Here is a 24,509-nt window from a genome sequence, read left to right on the forward strand (position 1 = left end):
ATGAAACTGTATTTTGCAGATGTGATAAGCTCGGAGCCCAGTGTAATGGGCATTGTGGTGGTTTTATTTCAGGTTATCCAGCACTTGGTCTGTGCTGTCAGCTGATTTCCCAGCAGCTGATTCCAATTGCGGAGCAGCTCAAAGTAACGACAAAGTTGGCGATAGGGTGAGGGAGGGAACTCATTTTGTTCCTTTCTGGTTGCCAAGTTAATAGCTCTCCAGGAGCACCGAAGGTCCCCATGAATATGTTTCACATGTGATGTACAAACAAAAACAAAAAATTCAACCACCTGCTTCCTAAGAATGGGATGGGTTTGAAGCCCGCACGTTCTCATCCCAAGAATGTTTTGCGACTGCTGAGTCGTACTGCACTCGAGCATTTGATTTTAAACAGTGGCAAATGTGCCATTTATTTAATTTGCGTAAAATTGCCCCAGGGACCAAACAGACACAAATGTGACATGTGCAGTCAGCCACCTACTGATCCAGTACTGACACTATTAGCATTAAAAATGGGGCGATCGGTGCGAAAAATCGTGGCCCTCACATTCAGCCACCCCACACATGTTCAAAATAAGTACTATTGCATTACATCTCATTTAATCTTTGCACAGAGAGAAACATAGGAAGAGCAGTAGGCCATTCAGCCCCTTGAACCTGTTCTGCAATTCAATTAGATCATGGCCCAACTGTACCACAGCCCCATTTAGCCATGTTTGCTCCACATCCCTCGAAACCCTTACCCAATGAAAATCTATCACTCTCAGCCTTGACAGCATCAATTGATCCAGCATCCACAGCTTTTTTGGGGACAGTCCCAGATTTTTTTTTGGGGGGGTGACGGGGGGGAAAGTGTTCCAGGTTTTGTGGGGGGGGAAGAGTTTCAGATTTTGAGGGAGAGGATTCCAGATGCTATTATTTGTTCACTGCAGTGCTCCACATTTAGAAGTGATGCTTGTGCATTCTTAACACTATAGGTTTCAAAGAGTCTTTTCAGTTCTCTGTTTACCTCACCTGGATTTAATGGCAGGGAGCACCACAAGCAGAGGTAGCTGTACCAAAAACTTACTGAGCACGCACACCAGCCACAGAGGAGAATTCTAAAGGAAGCTAGTGCTCTCAACCTCCGTCGTAGCTTGAAGTGCGCAAGAAATAAAGCTGGTTTTATTTAATTTATTACAAAAGGTGTTCAAATGAATTTGTTCAGAGCACAACTGTTAAATTAAGTCTGCATTGTTAAAGCTGGGCCAACTCAATATCAGGCAGGTTCTCTGGATCATTCTGTAATTAGTCAGGGAGCCACACTTACAATAAAAAAGGTGTTTTAATTTAGAAAACGCTTGATGAATTTCCCCATGACGATGAACAGCACAGTTTCACCAGGGACTTGATGGGTTTTGGAGTGTGTAGTATCACTTCTCTCGGTGAGAGGTATAAACAAACTCACAGCCACTGAACTTTAACCCTTTCGCATCTGGATTTCATTGCACTCAACTATGAAATTAAGTTGTTTTTGTTTATAAGAAAGGCACCAACTAGCCAAACACCTCGTGCAGAAGTCAGACACGTGCCAATATTGTTCACACTCTGACCCCTGGCAACAGAGAACTCAGTTCAAGCACCAGATTCCTCTGCACTAGTGTTCTACAGTGGATTTTGTTAAGTGGGAGGTTTAGCAATTGCTGGAGACACACTAAGGTCAGCTACTGCATTTTATGAAATGCCTCAAGGAAGTTTCTCGCTCGTTGCAGCCTGAGGCTTGATTTCCGCTACATCCTTCAGCTTGCATTGGTTGCCTGCAAATAAAGACCCATCCAAATGGTGAACTCCCAGAATGCACCAGTGTCTCTCTATGCATGTCACACTGGTGGACCACAACTCCCAGAAGGCACTAATATCACTCACTCACCTGACAAAGGAGGTAAGCTCCGAAAGCTTGTGATTTTCAAATAAAACTGTTGGACTATAACCTGGTGTTGTCAGATTCCTTACTATGTGCAGCACTGTTGTGGATTTAACTTTCCCAGAATTCAACCTGAGGCTGCCAGCTAACACTAAATCTAATAGTGAGGGGGATGGGTGGGCCTGGCTAACAGGAAGTCATGAATTCTCAATCTTGCTATCAGCCGTCAAAAAATATTGGCGCTTTAAATTCACTTTTTTCTGATTGGACAGACAAAAAAAAGTTCCTTCCACACATATCCCTCTGATTGGAAATTAGATTTAAAAGACTAATTCTCTTAAAACTGCCATCACTGTCCTCCCTGTCCACAACACTGATGAACGGCTAAGTACCCACTTCTCTTGAAAGCCTGTGGTGTCCATTTTAAAAAAAAGTTTCTACCATGCTGCCTGGACCTCTGTGCTCAATAAGTGTGCTACCACTGAGCCAAGCTGATACATGTTTAAAAATGACACCACTCACTTCCTCTGGATTCACTGACTCACTCCCAAGTATTAACCAGTCACACATCTTCAAGTAATCCATAAACAATCCAATGGACAAGTCACAATAAAACTCTCCTTGTTCATAATAAGATGCAAGGACCATAAAACACAGTGTGGAAAGTAAAGTTCTAACACATGGCTTCCTGCTCAAACACAATGGCCTGGAATTTCCTCAGGACGCTCATGTTCTGGAATTCTGGTGGGAACCCTGTTTACACACATAAACCTGCTTTGCATCACACTTCTGGCAAAGTTACGACAGCGAAGCAGGAGCAACTTTGCGAAAATTCCAAGCCAATATAAAGTAAAATTTAAAGGTGAAGTTTTCAGTGGGAATTTGATAACAACCCAAAGAAATGATTCTTGTTCAAAAGAGTCATTAGGCTAAAAGTTTCAATCTGCAAGCTTTTTAAAAATTCATTCTCGGGATGTGGGTGACGCTGGCAAGGCCGCATTTATTGCCCATCCCTAGTTACCCTGAGAAGGTGGTGTTGGTCTTCCACTTGAACCGCTGCAGTCCGCGTGGTGATGGTGCTCCCACAATGGTGTTAGGGAGAGAATTCCAGGATTTTGACCCAGTGAAAATGAAGGAATGATGATCTATGTCCAAGTTAGGATGGTGTGTGACTTGGAGGAGAACTTGGAGGTGATGGTGTTCTCATGCCATTGCTGCTCTTGTCCCTCTAGGTGGTAGAGGTCGAAGAGGAGGGAGGTTCCGTTGAAGTAACATTGGTGAGTTGCTGCAGTGCATACTGTAGATTGTACATACAGCAGCCATAACGCGCCGGTGGTGGAGGGGATGGATATTGAGTTCAGTGACGGGGCACCGATCAAGTGAACTGTTCTATTCTGGATGGTATTGAGCTTCTTGAGAGTTGTTGTGGCTGCACCCATCCAGGCAAGTGGTGAGTGTTTGGTCAGACTCCTGACTCGAGCCTTGTAGATAATAAAGAGGGTTCAGGAGATGAGCCACTCATTGCAGAGTAACCAGCTTCTCTTCTGCTCTTGTAGCTCAGGTGTGGATGTGACTGGTCCAGTTCAGCTTCTGGTCAGTGGTAACCCCCTAGGTGTTTATGGTGGGGGAAATCGGTGATGATGATGTCATTGAAGGTCAAGGGGAGACGACTGGGCTTTCTCTTGTTCGCGATGGTCGTTACCTGGCACTCATGGTGTGAATGTTACCTACCACTTGTCAGCCCAAGCCTGAATGTTATCCAGGTCCTGTTGTAAGTTGACATAGGCTGCTTCATTATCAGAGGAGTTGTGGATGGAGCTGAATCAACAGCAAATATCCCTACTCCCGATCTTATGATGGAGAAAAGGTCACTAATGAAGCAGTTGAAATTTGTTGGGCCGAGGACACTTTCCTGAGGAACTCCTGCAGTGATGTCCTGGGATTGTGATGATTGGCCTCCGAAAACCACAGTCATCTTCTTCTGCACCAGGTATGACTCCACCCATTGAAGGAGTTTTCCCCCAATTGACTTCAGTTTTGCTAGGGCTCCTTAGTGCCCTACTTGGTCAAATGCTGCCATGATGTTGAGGGCAGCTGCTCTCACCTCTCCTCTGGTATTCAGTGCTTACATCCATGTATGGATCAAAGCTGTGATGAGGTCTGGAGCTGAGTGATTCTGGTGGAACCCAAACTGAGCAACAGTGAGCAAATTATTATTGAGTAGGTGTTGCTTGATGGCACTATCGATGTCTCCTTCCATCACTCTTTTGATGATTGGGCAGAGGCTGAAAGGGCGGTAATTGGCCAGGTTAGATTTATTCTGTTTTTTATGGATAGGATATACTTGGGCAATCACATTGTTGGGTAGATGCCAGTGTTAAAGCTGCAGTGGAACACAGCTTGGCTGGGTTGGGGTTGGGGGGCAGCTAGCTCTGATACACAGATCTTCATCACTGGAATTAATCTCAGGACCCATAGCATTTGCTGTGTCAATTGCACTCAGCCGCTTCTTACTGTCACTTGAAGTGAATAGAATTGGATCGACACTGGTATCTATGATGGGTGGGACCTTAGGAGGAGGCCGAGTGGGATCATCCACTCAGGACTTTTGGCTGAAGTTACTGCAAACAGTTCAGCCTTGTTTCTTGCAGTTATGTACTGAGCTCCACCATGGTTGAGGATGGGGATGTTCATGGAACTCCCTCCCACTCTTGGTTGTATACTATCATTCTCAACTTAGCTCTGATCCGTTCATTGTGCGACCACTTAGCTCTGTGTATTGCCTACTGCTTTTAGTGTTTAGCACACAGGTAGCCCTGTGTAGTAGCTTCACTTGGTTCATACCTCATTCTAAGATATACCTGTTGCTGCTCTTGGCACGCCCTTCTACATTCTCCATTAAACCAGGGTTGGTCTCCTCGTTTGATGGTGGTTGTGGAGTGAGGGATGTGCTGAGCCATGAGGTGACAAATTGTGGTGATATACAATTCTGTTGCTGCTGTTGGCCCCTAGCTCATTGTGGATCCCCAGTTTTAAGGTGCTAGATCCATCATTATTCTATCCCACTTAGCACAGTAGTAGTGCCACATTACATGATGGAGGATTGCCTCACAGTGGAGGTGAGACTTTGCATTCACAAGGACTGTGTGGTGGTCATTTCTGCTAATTCTATTGTGAACGGAAGTGTCCATGATAGGTAGGTTGGTGATGAAAAGGTCAAGTAGCTTATTCCCTTGCATTAGTTCTCTCACCACCTGCTTCAAGCACAATCTGGTAGCAATCTCCTTCAGGACTCAGCCAGCTTGGTTAGCGGTGGTACTACCAAACCACTCTTGGTGAAGGAGCCAATCTATATAGGGTCAGGGTCAATGTTGAGGCTTCCCAGGGCCACTCCTCCCCAACTATATACCAGTGTGCCTCCACCTCTAGTGGCTGTGCTGCCAGTGGCACAGGACATACCCAGGGATGGTGATGAAGGAGTCTGGGACGTTGGCTGAAAGATACGATTCTGTGAGTATGACTCTGTCGGGCTGTTGCTTGACTGGTCTCTCGCAACTTGGGTACCAGCCCCCAGATGTTAGTGAGGAGGACTTTGCAGCGTTGACTCGGCTGAGATTGCTTTAGTCTTATCTTGATATGATGCTTGGGTCGTTGCTGATAGGTCCATCCGATTTTCTTCTTAGTGATTGTTTACAACTCGGTGGCTTGCTAGGGCACTTCTGAGGACATTAAGAGTCAACCACATTGGACTGGAGTTACATTTAGGCCAAATCAGGTAGGAGTGGTGATCTCCCTTCCCTGAGGTACATTAGTGAACCAATTGGGTTTTTACAAAACGCCGAAGCTTTCATGGTCATTTTTCTGGTGCCAGCCCATAAATTACCAGATTTATTTGAATTCAATTTCACAACTGTCCATGGTGGGATTGTAACTCACAACCTCTGCGTTGCTGGTTCAGGTTGCCAGGAGACGGATGCAGCGGTATGCTATAAAGGGGTCATTATATGACACTCAGCTGCTGGGCAAGGGTCAGAGAGGCAGTGCTACAGTTTTAAAGCTCCATCTCCGATTCACATTCCCGACAAGCGAGGCTCAACTAGAGCAGCTCAGCCTTTTCACAATACCCTTTATATAGGATACATTACATCATTACATTACACCGTTGCATTCTCTACATTACAACAGTGACTGCACTTCAAAAGTACTTCATTGTCTGTGAAGCGCTTTGGAATGTCCTGAGGTGGTGAAAGGCACCAAATAAATGCAAGTCATTCTTTCTTTCTCCTTTTATAGGAAATGGAGGGAAGCAAATTCCAGCAAATAAAAATAAAACACTGAAGATGCCTAAGGTTGTGTGAAACTCAATTACTGGTTAGGTATTGATAAGTTGCTGTTGTTTTTGATACCATTTAGATGCTGGTTTATAGAATGGGGGTAATTTTAACCTAACCTGCAGTGTGGGAAATGGGCAGGTTGGGTTCCGATGGCCATTTTACACCCCGCCTGATTTTATTTTCCACTGATTTCAAGGGAAGTTAACCCACCAGGTTAAGTTAAAATTACCCCCAATAAGTTTTAAACAACCTTATGTTATATTCTTTTTACACACTGTGATTCTCTTCATACCCAGGTTATTCTGCAATGTTTTGCTGCTGGTTACATACTTTATCTTTATCAATATTCCTTTGTTTTTTGCACACTGTACTCAACTCAGGCCACGCTGCCTGTTTTTATTTGCACATTACTGTTTATACATTACCGCTGGCCTCACTATTTTTAAATTAAAAATTTAAGTTTTATAATGGATCTTGTGTTATCGCAGTGATGTTGGTGATTTGCGTTTGGGGCAATCATCAAAAAATACAGCGGGCTAGTGTTTTAATAATCATCCCTAGCTCCTCCACTGCCCAAACCCCACCAAATTATCCCCTCTTTATATCAAAACAAAGTTCTGGCTTGGATAACAATGTCTCTTTGAAGCTTGATAAGCTTGGCTATAATCATATAGGTTGCACATTTCTCTTAATAGAAACACAAATTGAAAATTGCAAGCGTCATTATAGCAAAGATGTTTAATTTTTTTTTAAATCAACATATTGCACTGCAGCTCTGTCCAGACAATGACCAGCCTGCTTTTCCTAAACTTCACCTTTGTTAGTCCAGGGAAAGTTTGTGGAGGGGCTTGGAGACTCCTCCCTTCCTCCCCCCGCCACCCCACACCCTCCCGAGGAGCCATGCCTCAGTACAAGTTGATGTGACTGATTTATTTGACTGAAACTAGCCAAACTGTCATTCACAAAGTGCCCCAAGATGCCTCTTGTGGAGGTAAGTGCTTCAGGGTGGGAAATGGAGGAGCCTCTACTGACAAGGATTTCAAATGAAACAGGCTGGTGAATGTGAACCTGACAGCTCGACTGTGGAATTGGAACCATTTGCATGCTAATTTTCACGTTGCTTAACTTGCCAGCAGACTGTAGCAGTGAGTAGCTCCTGCATGTTTTGAAAAATGCTTGACTGATCTAGTTGCGTTAACGAGCAAATTATGGTAATTCTGTTATTACAAATGCACAGAAATTTCTAAAACAATTCATTCCTAGTTTGAGGAGCGCTTATATTATACCGATTGCCATTGGCTGTAATATTTTTCCCACTTTAAGATAACATTTTTAGGGAGGTTTTTTTTGGTAAAATCTCACAGTTGAAGAAAGGAAATGAATGGTGGCAGAGAGTATGAGCATTTGGGCAAAGTGGAGGTGAAATAGGTCTTGGCCAGTAGTGCGAGACGGGCTCACAGCAGATCGGGCGCTCATTTTGCACCACATCTGAATTCCTTTTCCGTTGAAGTCTACTGCAAAGAAAATCTGGTGTGGTTTTAAATCGGGTGCTCGGTCCACTGTGAGCAATTTCACCTCCAGTGTCTGTGGCTTTACACATTGCAAACGTGCACTGCCAGTGAGGAATCTCAACCGCAGGCAGCATTTACTGGGAATCATGGACGGACTACCACCATAACGCACTCAAAATCGTGGGCAAAATGATCTCTCAATACACACAGGCGAGACTATGCACAGGGAGAGTATGTAGGAAAAGTCTGCCCTTATATCAGAGCAAGGTAGGCAGAGAAAGCATTGCAGGATTCGAACAAAGGCAGCTTTAATAAAGACTTTCTGCCTGCATTTAAGTGGGAATGGAGTGTAAATACTGCAGTGTGATTAAAAGAAACAGCAGGTCCATTTCATTTGGATCACACTGTTCCAACATGTACAAAAGATGAATTTTGTTTTGTAATGAGTTCATATAGATAAAACATCGTGTTAACACAAATGGGCCCACCACTGAAAGTATCAACAAAAAGCACAATGCCAGCTCGCAAAGTGTAAATGATCAGCACTGGAACAGTGTCCAGTCCCTTGGAGACAGTTTGTTACTTGAGATGAATTTTCAGGATTGGTATTTGTCACAAACTTTCGTGACATTTCTAATTTTTTCTTGTATGTTGATCATTTTTTCTATCACCACTAATTCTGTGCCTGTCAACAGAATAATTGAATGTGTGAGTGACAGACATACACAGAAGACAGAGAGACAGACAGAAAGAAAAAATACAGCGACACAGAGAGAGACACAAACAGAATGAGATATAGAGAGACAGAGAGAAAGAGACAAATAGACAGAGATACGAGGAGAAAGAGAATCTGGTAAAATTTCTTCGTACAGCTACTCGAGTAATTTACATTTGAAATTCTGCAAATCAAATTAAATGTAGAATTTAGAATAAGAGCAAAGAAGCCTCATTTTCTGTTTGTTATAACAAGTCTGGTGTACCACCGATCTCAGCCACTGGTCTCTTCTCATCTCTGCCACTTTACAACCTCCCCAGTGTGGAGAGATATAGCAACACTGAACAGTGGAGGATTCACCCACGGAGCAGACACTTTCAGTAATAAAGTTTACATGAATCTTATTTACTGTTCTCCATGGTTATAGTTTGGCAGTTTTTTTAATGCAAATTAATTAATCAGCGCAAGAACCTTTATTTAGAATTTTATGAAATACAATGTAAGCAAACCAACAAAAGACGCACATCACACACTTTTTGATCTCTTCCAATTCTAAACCACTACTGTCAGTATTATCAAACGCCAAACAGTGAACTTAAAGTCTGGCACTATGCTGCAATCGCTGGCTTTGTAGTCAGTCAGTAAACTGCAGTGTTTGGCTTATTATTGTTCGTGTAACACTGAGTCACGTCATTAATAAATAGCGCTGAAAACTAATTTGTTAAGGGTCATTTAAAAATAAAATGCATGTTTTCATTAAAAACAAATTACCGGTCTTCTTAAAGGACAGCTGGGCTTCTGAGTCCTGTTTAATGATTAGATTTTCTACCCACATCACTATCTTGAACACCAAACCCTTTTCTGTCGCAGTATGTTGAACGTCCCAGGAGATTAGTAAATCTGACAGTTAAGTGAAAGAAGAAATATTAGAGATGTATCTAAGTGTTTTATCCCTGTGGAGAAGTGTCTAACTGTATAGAGGTTAATGAGACCAGTGTCTTAGCTCCTTTTCCCACTGCTTTTTTCAGCCAGTGATTGCAGCAGAGATCCTTCTCTCCAGTGAAACACACAGAAACTGAAACATTTCAGAGAGTTCCCCTAAACCCAGAGCCCTGGATCTCACACTTACCGGGCACCATTCCTGTCAGTGTTGGTGGCGGGTAACTGCCCTGTGCAGCGGGGGGCACATGCGGAGGGTAACCAGGAAGAGTCGTGCTGGCCAAATCGCGACCTGGAAAACAAGACAAAATGTAAGAAGGCTGAGGCAAGATCTCAGATACGTATCTGGCATTAATGCCTGCAACTCCTGCTGTGATCAGGTCACCCACACCAGCAACACTGTGAAAGCTGCCTGTAATGACTACCTTTGGGACTGACGTCAGGTGGTCTCTCCAGGCAGGTGGTCTCCTAATGCAAGTTCACCCGTGATTCATTGACTTATCATTGAGACTGACATTAGATATGCGCCGTAGATAGGTGGAATATTACGCAAGCTCTACTGAATATGTTGCCATGACGAGGGTGGTATAGTGAGACGATATACTTGAGGGGATATAGTGAGACTATAGACAGAGCGGGTATAGTTAGATCATAGACTGAGGGGATATAGTGAGACTATAGACAGAGCGGGTATAGTTAGATCATAGACTGAGGGGATATAGTGAGACTATAGACAGAGCGGGTATAGTTAGATCATAGACGGAGGGGATATAGTGAGACTATAGACAGAGCGGGTATAGTTAGATCATAGACGGAGGGGATATAGTGAGACTATAGACAGAGCGGGTATAGTTAGATCATAGACTGAGGGGATATAGTGAGACTATAGACAAAGCGGGTATAGTTAGACTATCTACCGAGGGGATATAGTTGGACTATAGACCAAGGAAGGTACAGTTAGACACGCTTGTTGTTATGATGGGGTAAACACCCGAGATGCCTGTTATTATGAAGGAGTACACACCCGGGACGCTTATTGTTATGAAGGAGTATATACTCAAAATGTCTGTTGTTATAAAGGGGTACACACCCGAGCCACCTGTTATTATCAAGCAGCACCCACCCGAGATAACTGTTGTAATGAAGGGGTGCACACCCAAGATGCCTGTAATGATGGGGTGCACACCTGAGACGCCTGTGCTATATTGGGGTACACATCTGAGATGCCTGTTGTTATGGTGGGGTACACATCTGAGATGCCTGTTGTTATGATGGGGTACACACCTGACATGCCTATTGTTGTGAAAGGGTACATGCCCGAGACATCTATTGTTTTCAAAGGGCACACACCCGAAATGCCTGTTGTTATGAAGGGTACACACCCGAGATGCCTGATGCTATGAGGAGCTTTACACCTGAGAGGGATGTTGTTAACAAGGAGTACACACCCGAGTTGCCTGTTATGATGAACGGGTATACACCCGCGATGCCTGTTGTTAGGAAAGGGTACACACCTCAGATGCCTGTTATGAAGGGGTAGACACCAGAGAAGTCTGTTGTTATGCAAGGATACACACCGCGTTGTCATAAACTGTCTTTTCTCTGTACAGATTCAGCCTGTATCCAGCATTTATTATTTTTTCCATTTTTATTTCACAAAAGCCAGGGGCAGACTGGGGGTTCTGGACACGAGCTGAGTGTGGCTTTGCATAAACATGGGTTTCTAGCCTGTGCTGGCATCTCACTGCTGTGCTTGGCATTGACTTGTATCGCCAAATACCAGCCTACACCACCAGTATCTGTAGGACACGGTACAATGAACAATCCACTTGCCAAGTTAATAGGATGGCAAGTGAAGCAATTACTAATGTGATGACTAGTAATGATTGCCTGGGCTGCTGGAAGCATTGCCGAGGTTTATTGATGATGTGCTAGCTGGGACAATATCTGCATAATGGCTAAATTGTTAATGTACCATCGGCATATTTCTCTACTTTGTCCTTTCTACAGCTATCAGAAGGATCCGAACTCTCGATTCTACTGTGACCTACAGTCATAAAAGCTTATAAATATTAGATCCAATTATTAACAGTTTTAGAAAAGCAGTTTCTTTACTTATGTATTAACTAGTATATGGTGCTAGGTCTAAAGCTCTTATTGCTCTTTTTAACCCACTCTTTGAATTAAATAGTGCACAGTACTGGCAAAAAAAAGAAGAGATTTGAGCCCCATCATTTGGTGCCCTGTCTAAATTTTTAGCCTATTTCTGTAAAAAAAAAGATTCTGCCACAATAATGTCACAATTGCCCTTAAACGAGTAACACTTTAACAGAATTAAACCATTCAGACATAACTGAGAGGAGCAAAAGCAGATTCCCTTCAAATATCCAATTAGAATCACTGAGTTTGATCACTGGTTTTATTTGCCCATTGTTGCAGCATGAAAAGAGGACAGAAAATTTGCCCTGTTCTGCCTTTGTAGAGATCTTAAAGCTCTGATTCTTATGACCCTAGAATTCAATTTTGCCTTTCTTTGGCAGCTTAATCGAGGATTCTCCGCAATGCCCTCAGAGGGTTTAGTATAGCAGAAATTCACACGAGACAGTTTAGGAGTGGCGCAGACAAATTAGATCAGACACTGACAATCGGCACAAGGAAATATGCTTCTGCAGACTCAAATTTCAAATGCCATTCACTGATCCCGCCCGATTAACTCATTGGGCTAAAAGCAAGCAAAGGAGCATCTGGGGAAAGGGTAGTCTACAGATGCCTCTTCTACACTGTGACCAAGGCTGGTTGCAGGCCAAAGGGACAGTGGTGTAGCACAGACAGATACACACAGACAGACACACACACAAAGACACACACAGACACAAAGACACACAGGGGATGGCTGGGGACTATACCACAGGGAAGAGAATTACAGTCGTTCTCAGTCCTCACGTTAAGCAATGCCTCAGCAATTGTTCAACAAATTACTAACTTTTCACTCAGGTTGACAGTAAAAGCTCCATAATATCGAAGCAGAAAGGGGAACAACTGGGATTATCCCCATCGACAATGCTGATGATAAGTGCCCCCTCCTAGGTATGTTAATGACTGTTGAGGGAAAACACACCAGCATCACATACAATCGAAGTTTTCTCCCCTCTCTCATGTAGAAAATAAAGCATCTATAAGACCATAAGACCATAAGAGATAGGAGCAGGAGTAGGCCATTCGGCCCCTCGAGCCTGCTCCGCCATTCAATGAGATCATGGCTGATCTGATTTTTACCTCAACTCCACTTTCCCGCCTTTTCCCATATCCTTTGACTCCCTTGCTGATCAAAAATCCGTCTAACTCAGCCTTGAATGTATTCAATGACTCAGCCTCCACAGCTTTTTGGGGTAAAGAGTTCCAATCTGTTGCTCCATATCGGTTTTCACCAAGTTGAACACCTTGCCTACCTCTGATGGCTCAGTGAGTAAATGCACCACGTGTGGTGATACTGAGCCGTATAAAGCCCAGCTTCTACCACTGGTCCGGGCTGAGATAACCGAGGTGGTGATGCAGCTAATGTGGAGCAGATCTCACAGGCAGTGCGTCTTGGGAAAGCGCTAGCATCTAGTTCACATCTCTTGATAGATTAAATAAGGAGAAACTGTTTCTACTGGTGGGAGGGTCGGTAACCAAAGGACGCAGATTTAAGGTAATTGGCAAAAGAAACGGGGGGAGATGAGGAGAATTTTTTTTTATGCAGCGAGTTATGATGATCTGGAATGCACTGCCTGAAAGTGTGGTGGAAGCAGATTCAATAGTTACTTTCAAAAGGATATATATATCACACATACTTGAAAAGGAAATATTTGCAGGGCTATGGGGAAGGCGCAGGGAAGTGGGACTAATTGGATAGCTCTTTCTAACAGCAGGCACAGGCACGATGGACTGAATGGCCTCCTTCTCTGCTATATCGTCCTACGACTTTACCGTCATTCGTTTTAACGGGCGGAAAATCAGGGTCTGCGAGGCTGCAAATTCCCAAAATGCACCCCCTGTGAGATTTGCTCCTCAGTGGGAGCACCAGATCATTGAATCACCCTTATAATTGGCCTCAGCGTTACTGAATTCTGGAGGGACGAGAAAATTAGACATCGTCCCTACTTCTGATCACCATCAATTGAGTTCTTCTCGAAAACGCAGGTGAAGATAGGCTCAGCTGGTTATGGTGCCCCTCATGGTTAAACAGATTGCAGACACTGTCGAGGCTTCCATATGAGTGAGGTACCATAAAGCTACTGTCAGCCACGGAACTGAACACTACTCTCAGTCATCACCTTTAAAGAAGGAAGGAAGACAAATGCTTAGACTGAATGGGCCCGATTAAGTTATCAGTCAGCAGGAGTATGATTGGTTAACATTGTGCCCAGCTTCCCATCCTGATGCCATATTATTTCAATACTCATTTGAATAAAGAGCAATGAAAGTCTCTCCGAATCCATAGTTATGGGCGATCCCACCATCGCATCCTGCTAGAGGCTGCGAGTCAGGCTAACCACCTGTCCACATACAAAGCATCTTTGTTACAGAAATAACCCAGGGCATGAGCTGCTGGATGTAAAAGCAGTGGGAGAAATGGGTCCCACGGAAGGGAAAGAAAAAGTCCTGAAAAATCTAGTTGGATAGAAGATGGCATCAATAAAGTCTTCAGCAGGACTCTCCATCAGTATGTGGAAGCTCAGTCGCTCAGCTGCTGCTTCTACACTCTCAGTGTTCATGTTGAGTTCCTCCACACATTATCTCATTAGTGTTGGATAAAACAACATTAACATACATTCGACTGGACTGCTTTCGATGGCTAGATCACTCTTTCTGACAAGAGGTCTGCACTTTATCTGCACAGGATGGCACTACGTGTACTAAATGAAATCAGTAGTGAGAATGGTGCTGACCCAAGGATTGAGAGGGCAAACCTAATAACTCTCTACATTAAATGTTGATAGGGTAGACACAATTATTGATCACGTAACTGGTTGCCTGGAATTACCTGCTGAAGATGGGGGGGGGAAGTTAACATTAACTAGGAACATTACAGTGGTGATGTTATGACCCAGACAGGAGGTGTATAATAATGAGTATTCCAGCATATTACTGTCATTGCACAGAAATAGTACAACAAATGAAAGGAAGGCATTTAGTATTAATCAATCATACCCAGCATAGTGAATGAGAGCCGAGCAAAGGCTTCCTTAAGGCAATAAGGCTGTGCAGTTAATAATAAATATAATGATGATACGTGGCAAACTATACAATGATAAATCAGCCCAATGTATTTAACCAATTCCATTCCACCTGATTCATTCGCTTTTTCGCCCTCTCATTGGCTTCCCACGTTTGGTTTTACCAGCCTCACGCCAATCTTGGAATTCTGTGAACCCACACACCTTTGGAACTTTGCCCATTCCAGGACATAACTAAGTAGGTAGTCCAGGGCCATTATGTAAGGGATAACACTGGCCTCCTCTTTCCCCGACCCCTCAACTTTTCCTTCAACTTTCTCCCCATTCCCATTTCTCCTAAGGATGCTGATTCATGGGCCAGATCAGATTTCCAGGACTTCGCCAAATCACCATTCTTTGCGTGTGAGAATAGACAGTGAGTGCAGGTATGGGCATTCAACCATGGGTGCATCACATGCAAGCACATGCCTATACTCACACACTTCAAACAGGATAGCGATCAGGAGTAGGAGCCCTTACAGATTTTTCCCTTCATTAGTCTGAGGACACTGAAGTCTATTGTGGTCCTCTCACTGCAGCCTCAGCTGAGATGAACTAACTCAGCATGGATGAGGGATGAAATCTGAAGCTTTCCTGATCTGTACGGTTCAGCAATACATGCATCCATTGAGCAATCAGAAGGAATATTTGTAACTTCTAAACCAAGATGCTAGCACAGCAGGCATCCGTTTGTGCCAATGTAACAAGCAATTAGGAAGGCAAATGGTATGTTCACCTTTACTGCAAGGGGGTTGGAGCACATAGAAATTTACAGCACAGAAGGAGGCCATGTGGTATAAGAGTAAGGAAGTCTTGCTACAATTGTACAGGGCTTTGGTGAGACCACACCTGGAGAACTGTGTACAGTTTTGGTTTCCTTACCTAAGGAAGGATATACTTGCTTTATAGGAGGTGCAAAGAAAGGTCCACTGGATTGATTCCTGGGATGCAAGGGTTGTCCTATGAGGAGAGATTGAGTAGAATGGCCCTATATTCTCTGGAATTTAGAAGAATAAGAGGTGATCTCATTCTTCTTATAATTTTAATAAAATATAAAATTCTTAGAGGGCTTGACAGGGTAGATGCAGAGAGGCTGTTTCCCCTGGCTAGAGAGTCTAGAACAAGGAGGCATAGTCTCAGGATAAGGGGTGGGCAATTTAGGACTGAGATGAAGAGGAATTTCTTCACTCAGAGGGTGGTATATCATTGGAATTCTCTACCCCAGAGGCTGTGGATGCTCAGTCATTGAGTATATTCAAGGCTGAGATAGATAGACTTTGGACTCTAGGGGAATCAAGGGATATGGGGATCGGGCGGGAAAGTGGAGTTGAGGTTGAAGATCAGCCATGATCTTATTGAATGGAGGAGCAGGCTCGAGGGGCCATATGGCATACTCCTGCTTCGATTTCGTATGTTTGTAACTCCACACCAACCAGTCTATTACCTCCACAGTCTTGTTAAGCTCCATGAATCACAATTTCCTGGGAAGTGGCAGGATAGGAGTCCCTAAGTCTCATAAAATTGGTCCCTTCACCTCTACAGCCTATTTCAAACACATTTTAATTTGGTTCTTGTCCTGGTCAATGATAATTCATTCTACAGTATGAAAGCCATTCAAATAATTTCCTTCATTCTTGTACCATACAAGTTTATGCAGAACTAGCTTCACTTTTTAAATTTGTATTTTTCTGGTCATCAAAGTAAGACATTAGCAATGGGAAATTGAATATTAATCCACTTGGGGCATCGATATCAAGCACGCCTGGGCTAGGTACAATTGCAGAGTAAGTTCCCTCTACTATGCCCAACAAACTGCTTCAGAACAACACTCCTACAATACTAGTCCGGCATTTGCATAACCCAACCAGGCCACCCTCATGGTAATTGTGAGCCTAGCAAATTTCTGCCAGTTGATACCAAATTGGTTTTGTATTGGAGGTCTCAAGTTCACCTGGAACTGGATTGAGACTGTCCAAACTTATTCATACAAGATCCTTATAGCCAACATCAAGAGGGAGATCCTGGTTTAGACTGGATTCACATTCCAGCTCCAACTCCCTGAGGTAATACAGTTTGCTAAGTCACGCTACACTCAGTTCTTACTACCTCAACTTTTATAACTGTTTATTGTATGTAATTCATTCAGGTTGTGAAGTTTCAAGTGCACCCTTGTTAAGATCATATTGTGCCTGAGCAGTTGTATACAAATGCCAGTCCAGTGTAGATAATGTTGATATATAACTGACGAGAGCAATTCTTGCTTAGGATGACTTTTTCCTTTGTAAACTCCAGCTGACCCAATTAGCTGTGGACCCCTAGGGTAAATTCACCCATCCTACATTCCAGCAGGGAGCTGTGCTCGAAGGGATCATGGGTTGGAGCTAAGGCTGCAACACGGTCACTCCACTCAGTTTGTGTGATACAAGAGAGCTCATTCACTTCGGGTAATAAGGTGAATTATTAATAAATTTACCAAAGATCAGTTATACCCTAAAAGTTCTTTCTCAAACTTCTTATCCGGCGATTGAAACAAGATGTGCAATCCAGAGCCTTTGATATTAATGAATATATAAATTCATAATCACCTATCCTGGTAGCAGCAATTCTTGAAACTAATTTAATTGTCCGAAGATTAAATATCTGGGAAAATAGCTTTTTCTATTGTGATGGACACAAGTCCAAAGTCCAAAGTCCAAACTCCAAAATTGTGGGTTCCTCACTCAACCAAGAAGACATTACCTGGTTAATCATTATAATGCTGTTTTTGGGACCTCACTGTGAACAAATAGGCTGCTGCATTTACCTACGAAATAACCGTGTTTTTTTTAAAGTGTTCTTGGGATGTGGGCTATACTGACAAGACAGTATTTATTGCCCATCCCTGGTTGTCCTGAGTGTAATAAGAGTCAACCACATAGTGTGGGACTGGACTCACGTGTAGGCCAGACCAGGTAGGGGTGACAGGTACCTTCCTGAAGGTGAAGAACATTAGTGAATCAGTTGGTTTTTTTAATGATAATTCAAGAGCTTTCACGGTCATTTTCTGGTGCTAGTCCAGATTTATTAGATTCAGTTTCACAACTTGCCATGGTGGGATTCTATGCATTTGAAAAGTAATTAAGTGGCTATGAGATGTGGGATGTTCTGAGGACATGATTACAAATTCATCCTTTCTTTCGCAACACCCTCTTACATATAAATAGATAGGGGTATTGTAAAGATGCATTTTTTTTCAGTTAGCATGGGAATTATTTCAAAATGAGCTATGAACAAAACCAATCTGGACATTTCCACTTTCAAATGGACCTCAAACAGTTAGTTTTTTTTTTACTACTACTACTACTACAACAACAACAACAAACAAACAAACAAACAAACAACAACTTGCATTTATATAGCATCTTTCATGTAGTAAAACGTCCCAAGGCACTTCTCCTTATTGGCACCTTCTTCAGTACTGCACTGAAGTGGCAGCCTAAACACTTCAGTGCAGTACTGAGGCAGTGCTGCACTGTTGGAGATGCTGTCTTTCGGATGAGGCATTAGGGCAGACGAGGTCTCGGTTTTTCAGGCAGACATAAAAGATCCCATGGCATTATTCAAAGAAGAGGAGGGGAGTTCTCCCCAGTGTCCTGGTCAATATTTATCCCTCAACTAACATCAATAAAACAGATTAGCTGGTCATTTACCTCATTGCTGTTTATGGGACTTTGTTGTGCATGAATTGACTGTTGCATTTTGTTACATTACAAAAGTACTTCATTGGCTGTCTGAATTGCTTTCTGATTTCACTACTAAATGGCCTAGCTCTAATTTTAAGATTATGTCCCCTTGTTCTGGATTCCCCCACCAGAGGAAATAACTTCTCTATATCTACACTATCAAATCCCTTCATCATTTTTAAAGAACTCAATCAAATCACCCCTCAACATTCTAAACTCAAGGGAATACAAGCCAAGTTTATGCAACCTGTCCTCATAATTTAACCCTTTAAGACCTGGGATCGCTTTGGTGAATCTGTGCTATAATTATAGTGAGATAATCACTTTGTATATGATCAGTTTGGAAACATAACCCATGGAGTAAATTTTACAATTTAAGACTCTTGATGGACAGTTTCACACTAACGGGCCGTATATTCGGAATTTGAGCCGGGAGGGGAACGCATCCGATTATAACAATTGGATTGGAAATCATGCAGGATCGGGTGTGACTTCTGCATCCGAAATCCCAAGATGCTCTCCCATTGCACAAGGTTCTGTACGTAAAATGGTCATTTGTAAATTTTACCCCATACTCTACTTGTAGCAATTGTGCCCAGATTTTTTTTAAGAAAGACGAAGAAAGAAAGACCAAGTAAGAAAGAAAGACCAAGTAAGAAAGAAAGACCAAGTAAGAAAGAAAGACAAAGTAAGAAAGAAAGACAAAGTAAGAAAGAAAGACAAAGTAAGAAAGAAAGACCAAGTAAGAAAGAAAGACCAAGTAAGAAAGAAAGACCAAGTAAGAAAGAAAGACAAAGTAAGAAAGAAAGACAAAGTAAGAAAGAAAGACAAAGTAAGAAAGAAAGACAAAGTAAGAAAGAAAGACAAAGTAAGAAAGAAAGACAAAGTAAGAAAGAAAGACAAAGTAAGAAAGAAAGACAAAGTAAGAAAGAAAGACAAAGTAAGAAAGAAAGACAAAGTAAGAAAGAAAGACAAAGTAAGAAAGAAAGACAAAGTAAGAAAGAAAGACAAAGTAAGAAAGAAAGACAAAGTAAGAAAGAAAGACAAAGTAAGAAAGAAAGACAAAGTAAGAAAGAAAGACAAAGTAAGAAAGAAAGACAAAGTAAGAAAGACTTGCATTTATATAGTGCCTTTCACAATCTCTGGACATCGCAAAGTGCTTTACAACCAACGAAGTACTTCTGAAGTGTAATCACTGTTGTAATGTAGGATATGCAGCAGCCAAAATTACACATAGCAAGATCCCACAAACAGCATGTGATAATGATCAGATAATTTGTTTTTAGTCATCATAGAAATTTACATATAGGAGGAGGCCATTTGGCCCATCATGTCTGTGCCAGCCAAAAAAGAGCTATCCAGCCTAATTCCAATTTCCAGCTCTTGGTCCATAGCCTTGTAGGTTAGGGCACCTCAAGTGCACATCCAAATACCCTTTAAATGCAATAAGGCTTCCTGCCTCTACCACCCTTTCAGGCAGTGAGTTCCAGACCCCCACCATCCTCTGGGTGAAAAAATTTCTCCTCAGCTCCCCTCTAATCCTTCTTCCAATCACTTTAAATCTATGACCCCTGGTTATTGACCTCTCTGCTAAGGGAAATAGGTCCTTCCTATTCACTCTATTTAGGCCCCTCATAATTTTATATACCTCAATTAAATCTCCCCTCAGCCTCCTCTGTTCCAAAGAAAACAACCCCAGCCTATCCAATCTTTCCTTATAGCTAAAATTCTTCAGTCCTGTCAACATCCTCGTAAATCTCCTCTGTACCCTTTCTTGTGCAATCACATCTTTCCTGTAATGTAGTAACCAGAACTGTAAGCAGTACTCTAGCTGTGATCTAACTAGTGTTTTATACAGTTCGAGCATAACCTCCCTGCTCTTATATTCTATGCCTCGGCTAATAAAGGAAAGTATCCCGTATGCCTTTTTAACCACCTTATCTACCTGTCCTGCTACCTTCAAGGATCTGTGGATATGCACTCCAAAGTCCCTCTGTTCCTCTACACTCATGTAAGTGTAGTTAGTTGAGGGATAAATAAATGATGTTAGTTGAGGGATAAATATTGGCCAGGACACCGGGAGAACTCCCTGCTCTTTTTTGAAATAGTGCCGTGGGATCTTTGACACTTACCTGAGAGGGCAGACAAGGCCTTGGTTCAACATCTCATCCAAAAGATGACACGTCCGACAGTGCAGCACTCCCTCAGGTTGAGAAAACAGTTTAAAAAAAAGCATGTGCAATCCTGGGCTTTATCAATAGGGGCATAGGGTACAAGGAAGTTACATTGAACTTTTATAAAACACTGGTTCAGCCACAACTGGAGTATTGTGTCCAATTCTGAGCACCGCACTTTAGGAAGGATGTGAAGGCCTTAGAGAGGGTACAGAAAATATTTACTAGAATGGTTCCAGGGATGAGGGACTTCAGTTACATAGATAAACTGGAGAAGTTAGGGTTGTTCTCCTTAGAGCAGAGATATAAATTGGATAGTCAAGTAGTGAAGGATAGAATAATAAAGCCTCGATATCAGTTATTTCCAAGCCTTTATTCACAGAGCTCCACATTACACCCACACCCTAGATCAGCTCTCTTATAAATGGATACAAGAGAGTTCCCAATGATAAACCTGAATACAATTAACACTAATTGATATAAATCACATGGATACAATTAATAAAGGTGAGAAGAGATTTGATAGAAGTGTTCAAAATCATGAAGGGTTTAGATAGAGTAAATAAAGAGAAATTATTCCCATTGGCGGAAGGGTCAAGAACCAGAAGACATAGATTTAAGGTGAATGGCAAAAGAACCAAAGGCGACATGAGGAAAAACACTTTTACGCAGTGAGTTGTTGTGATCTGGAATGTGCTGCCTGAAAGGGTAGTGGAAGCAGATTGAATCGTGGCTTTCAAAAAAGGAATTAGATAAATACTTCAAGGGAAAAAATTTGCAGGGCTACAGGGAAAGAGTGGGGGAATGGGACTAACTGGATTGCTTTTATAAAGAGGTCTGCATGGACTCGATGGGCCGAATGGCCTCCTCCTGTGCTGTAACCATTCTATGATTCTATGAATTGCACACAACATGATCCCACAAACATAAATGAGTTAATGACCAGATAATCTGTTTTAGTGATGTTGGTTGAAGGACAAATGTTAACAAGTGTTACGACTCAGACGGGGTGTCTGAACCAACGTGCTGCAGACAATGATAGATAGTTTAACCTGCTAATTCACACTCCTTGCTGCTACAATCATGCTATTCAATCAAACTCAGCAGGGATCAGTACCGAGTTAGGTTGGGGGATTGAGCTCTTGGGTGGAGGAGCGGAGTCATTTGGACTGAAAGCTGATACTAGAACCAGGCAGACTGGAGAGAAACAGCAGAGTGCAGGGAGAGGAGGTTCCGCCCTGGGCCGAAGACCAGAATGCATCACCAGTAGTTGTACAGAAAGTAAGATAATTCTGAAAACACGAGTAAGATAGTTCACCAATGTGGAATAGCATGGAGAGTTCATTATTTACTTTATGTATAGGAAGACAAGTGAAGCTGAGTGGAATAATTGTTTCTTATCCTAAAGCAGCTCAACAATTCGTATCAAGTCTCGTCTCACCAAGCGTTCACTCGAGCTGCCTTCAAAGGGATTGAGGAAATACAAACGTGAAAGACACACATATCTGCTTCAGGTCACCGGCGCTAATCATTTTACAACCTCCCGAATCTTTGGAATTAACATTGGGTTACATTCTACACTTTACATTTAGTGCTGTGAGATCTTTATTATCTACCAGAATATGTAGACAAAATCCCATCTTAACAAAGGAAGCTGAGTGTCATCTTGGCTCAATGGAGCATTCTCGCCTCTAAGTCAGAGGTCATGGGCTCAAGCCCCACTTCACGACTGCAGTCTGCTCTGGGCTGACACTCGGGTGCAGTACTGAGGGAGTACTACATTGTTGGAGGTGCTCTCTTTCAGATGAAAAGTTTAACCAAGACTCCCCAAGTCTGCCTATTTTGGTGGTTGTAAAATGTCCAATGGCGTTATTTGACAGCGAGAAAGGAGTTCTGCTGGTGTTGACCAACACCACCAGAAACAGTTTAATGGTCAGTCTCCCGCCTGCTGTCTTTAGGACCCTAATATGTGTAAATTATTTGTGGGACCCTACTGCATGTAAATTGTTTGAGAGACCGTCCTGCATCTAAATTGGCTGCTGCGTTTACCTGCTATAAATTCATTGGTTGCGAAGCACATTGGGGTGCTCTGAGAGGCACAATGTAAATATAAGCTTTTCTTTTCTTTTTAAAGCTAATTTCAATTCCAATATTTCTTCCCATTTAAAGGTATCATATTGTGGATGCAATTATGCCCATTTGCACAAAAAATATCTAAAGGATACCTTGAACAATATTCTCAATAAAAAACTTTTTAAAAGACTGGGATTGGGGAGGGGCTGGGGTATGTTTTCTTTGCCATTTAGTGATCTACATTTAAAAAGTAGATCTAAGAAATATAAAGATTAATTTTCCTGTTTTCTACTCTCCTATATATTCATATCTTTGCTATCTTAGTATTCTGCTTTCTCAAAGAGTACTTTAACACAAACCTTTACACAAAGGCAATTCTACTTGGCCAATTCTGAAATTGAATGTTGTTCATTTGGGAAAAAAAATCCGATGGTTTAAAAAAACCTCTTGAATTGTTTTTATATTTGGGTGGGAGAAATGACTACTTCTGTCTGTGCATGATAAATGGCCTTATTTACAAAAGACATCAGTCATACAGGCACACACACACACAGGCAGGCTATGGTCATTAATTCCACTCAAAACTGTAATTAAATGCATATCACAAGTCTTCCCACTTGTTAGGCAGAATTAGATTTAGCAAGCACAAGTGCTGAGCAGGTTCTCATATGGAGTAGTGCATTCGACATGCTATGGGCCATGGCCGAGCATCATCTTCAATGTACAGTACAACATTAATAGATGAGAAACTAAAAGCGTTCTCAGAACTAGTAATCTCATTTACTTTACTCGGCCCTAAACACTGAATACTTACCAAATCCATTTATAAAAGGAAAAACACACACATTGCTGAGAAGGCCGGGATAATCCATATAACAAGGGTACATGAGGAGGAGCACCAGACAGTGAGGGGAAAATTGGAGGGATTGGCCACCAATTGATCCTGGGGCAACTGAGACAGACATTAGTGAAGGCACTTGGGATTATCCACCTATCCAACCAGCCAACTAATGCTCATAGGGAGAGAAGACTCCTACTGGCACCTCTGCCATTGCTGTTTGCTGGATTCCCATAATAAAGCAGGCCATTGGAAGAATGCCTGTTTAGTCAGCAGAGGTGTGTGACCAAGACACTGATTCACAACAGTGAAGAAATCATAAAGTGAACGACTAGTTTATCAGGATGCCTTGAGCCTAATATGGGGCCTGAGACCTCCTCAGCCTAACACCACCTGCTGAATTAATCAAACAAGTGGGGGAGAAATTCAACACACCCGCTTTTTGGGCACAAAATCAACATGGTGGAATCAACTTCAAGTAGTGAACTCCCACACCCGATCTTCCCCGGAACTACACCGGCTGCCAAATTGGAAGCCAGCGACTTCTAGATGTGTAGAGTGCCCGCTTAAAACAGGCGTTAGGTTCCTTGCATAAGCAAATCGGGGTCCTAACATTGGTTATACATAGGAACATATGATCAGGAGTAGGCCATCCAGCCCCTCGAGCCTGTTCTGCAATTCTATTAGATCATGGCTGATCCTCACCTCAACTCCATTTAGCTGCCTTTGTTCCATGTCCTTTGATACCCTGAACTAATAAAAATCTATTGATCTCAGTCTTGTAAGACCCTAATCAAAATTGGTCTGCAAATGGGTGGAGCTTGCGCTGCACATGCTCCACACAGCTGTACCGGGTCCTGTGTGGCCTAACTAGCGGCCCTCAAAGGGACCACTGGAGGCTGCTCTAAAAACTATCAGAAAACTTAATAGTTTCATGTCTGTGGATCTAGGAGGAAGAGGAGTGCCCCTCTTGTACTGTAGACCACTGCCAGCCCAGGACTGCACCTTCCGCTTCACCACTCCCCCCTCCCCCAACCTATCT

General features: G+C 42.6%; 1 protein-coding gene across 1 annotated transcript in view; it reads right to left on the bottom strand.

Annotated features, from left to right (window-relative positions):
- Positions 1-24,509, bottom strand: part of pax5 (paired box 5) — a 202,665-nt gene that overhangs the window by 36,795 nt on the left and 141,361 nt on the right. Inside the window, exon 7 of the mRNA XM_067983345.1 lies at positions 9,593-9,694. Coding sequence (XP_067839446.1) covers positions 9,593-9,694 — 102 coding nt within the window. The remainder of the gene's footprint in view (positions 1-9,592; positions 9,695-24,509) is intronic.

Source organism: Heptranchias perlo, chromosome 4 (genome assembly GCF_035084215.1).
Source record: "Heptranchias perlo isolate sHepPer1 chromosome 4, sHepPer1.hap1, whole genome shotgun sequence".
NCBI lineage: Eukaryota > Metazoa > Chordata > Chondrichthyes > Hexanchiformes > Hexanchidae > Heptranchias > Heptranchias perlo.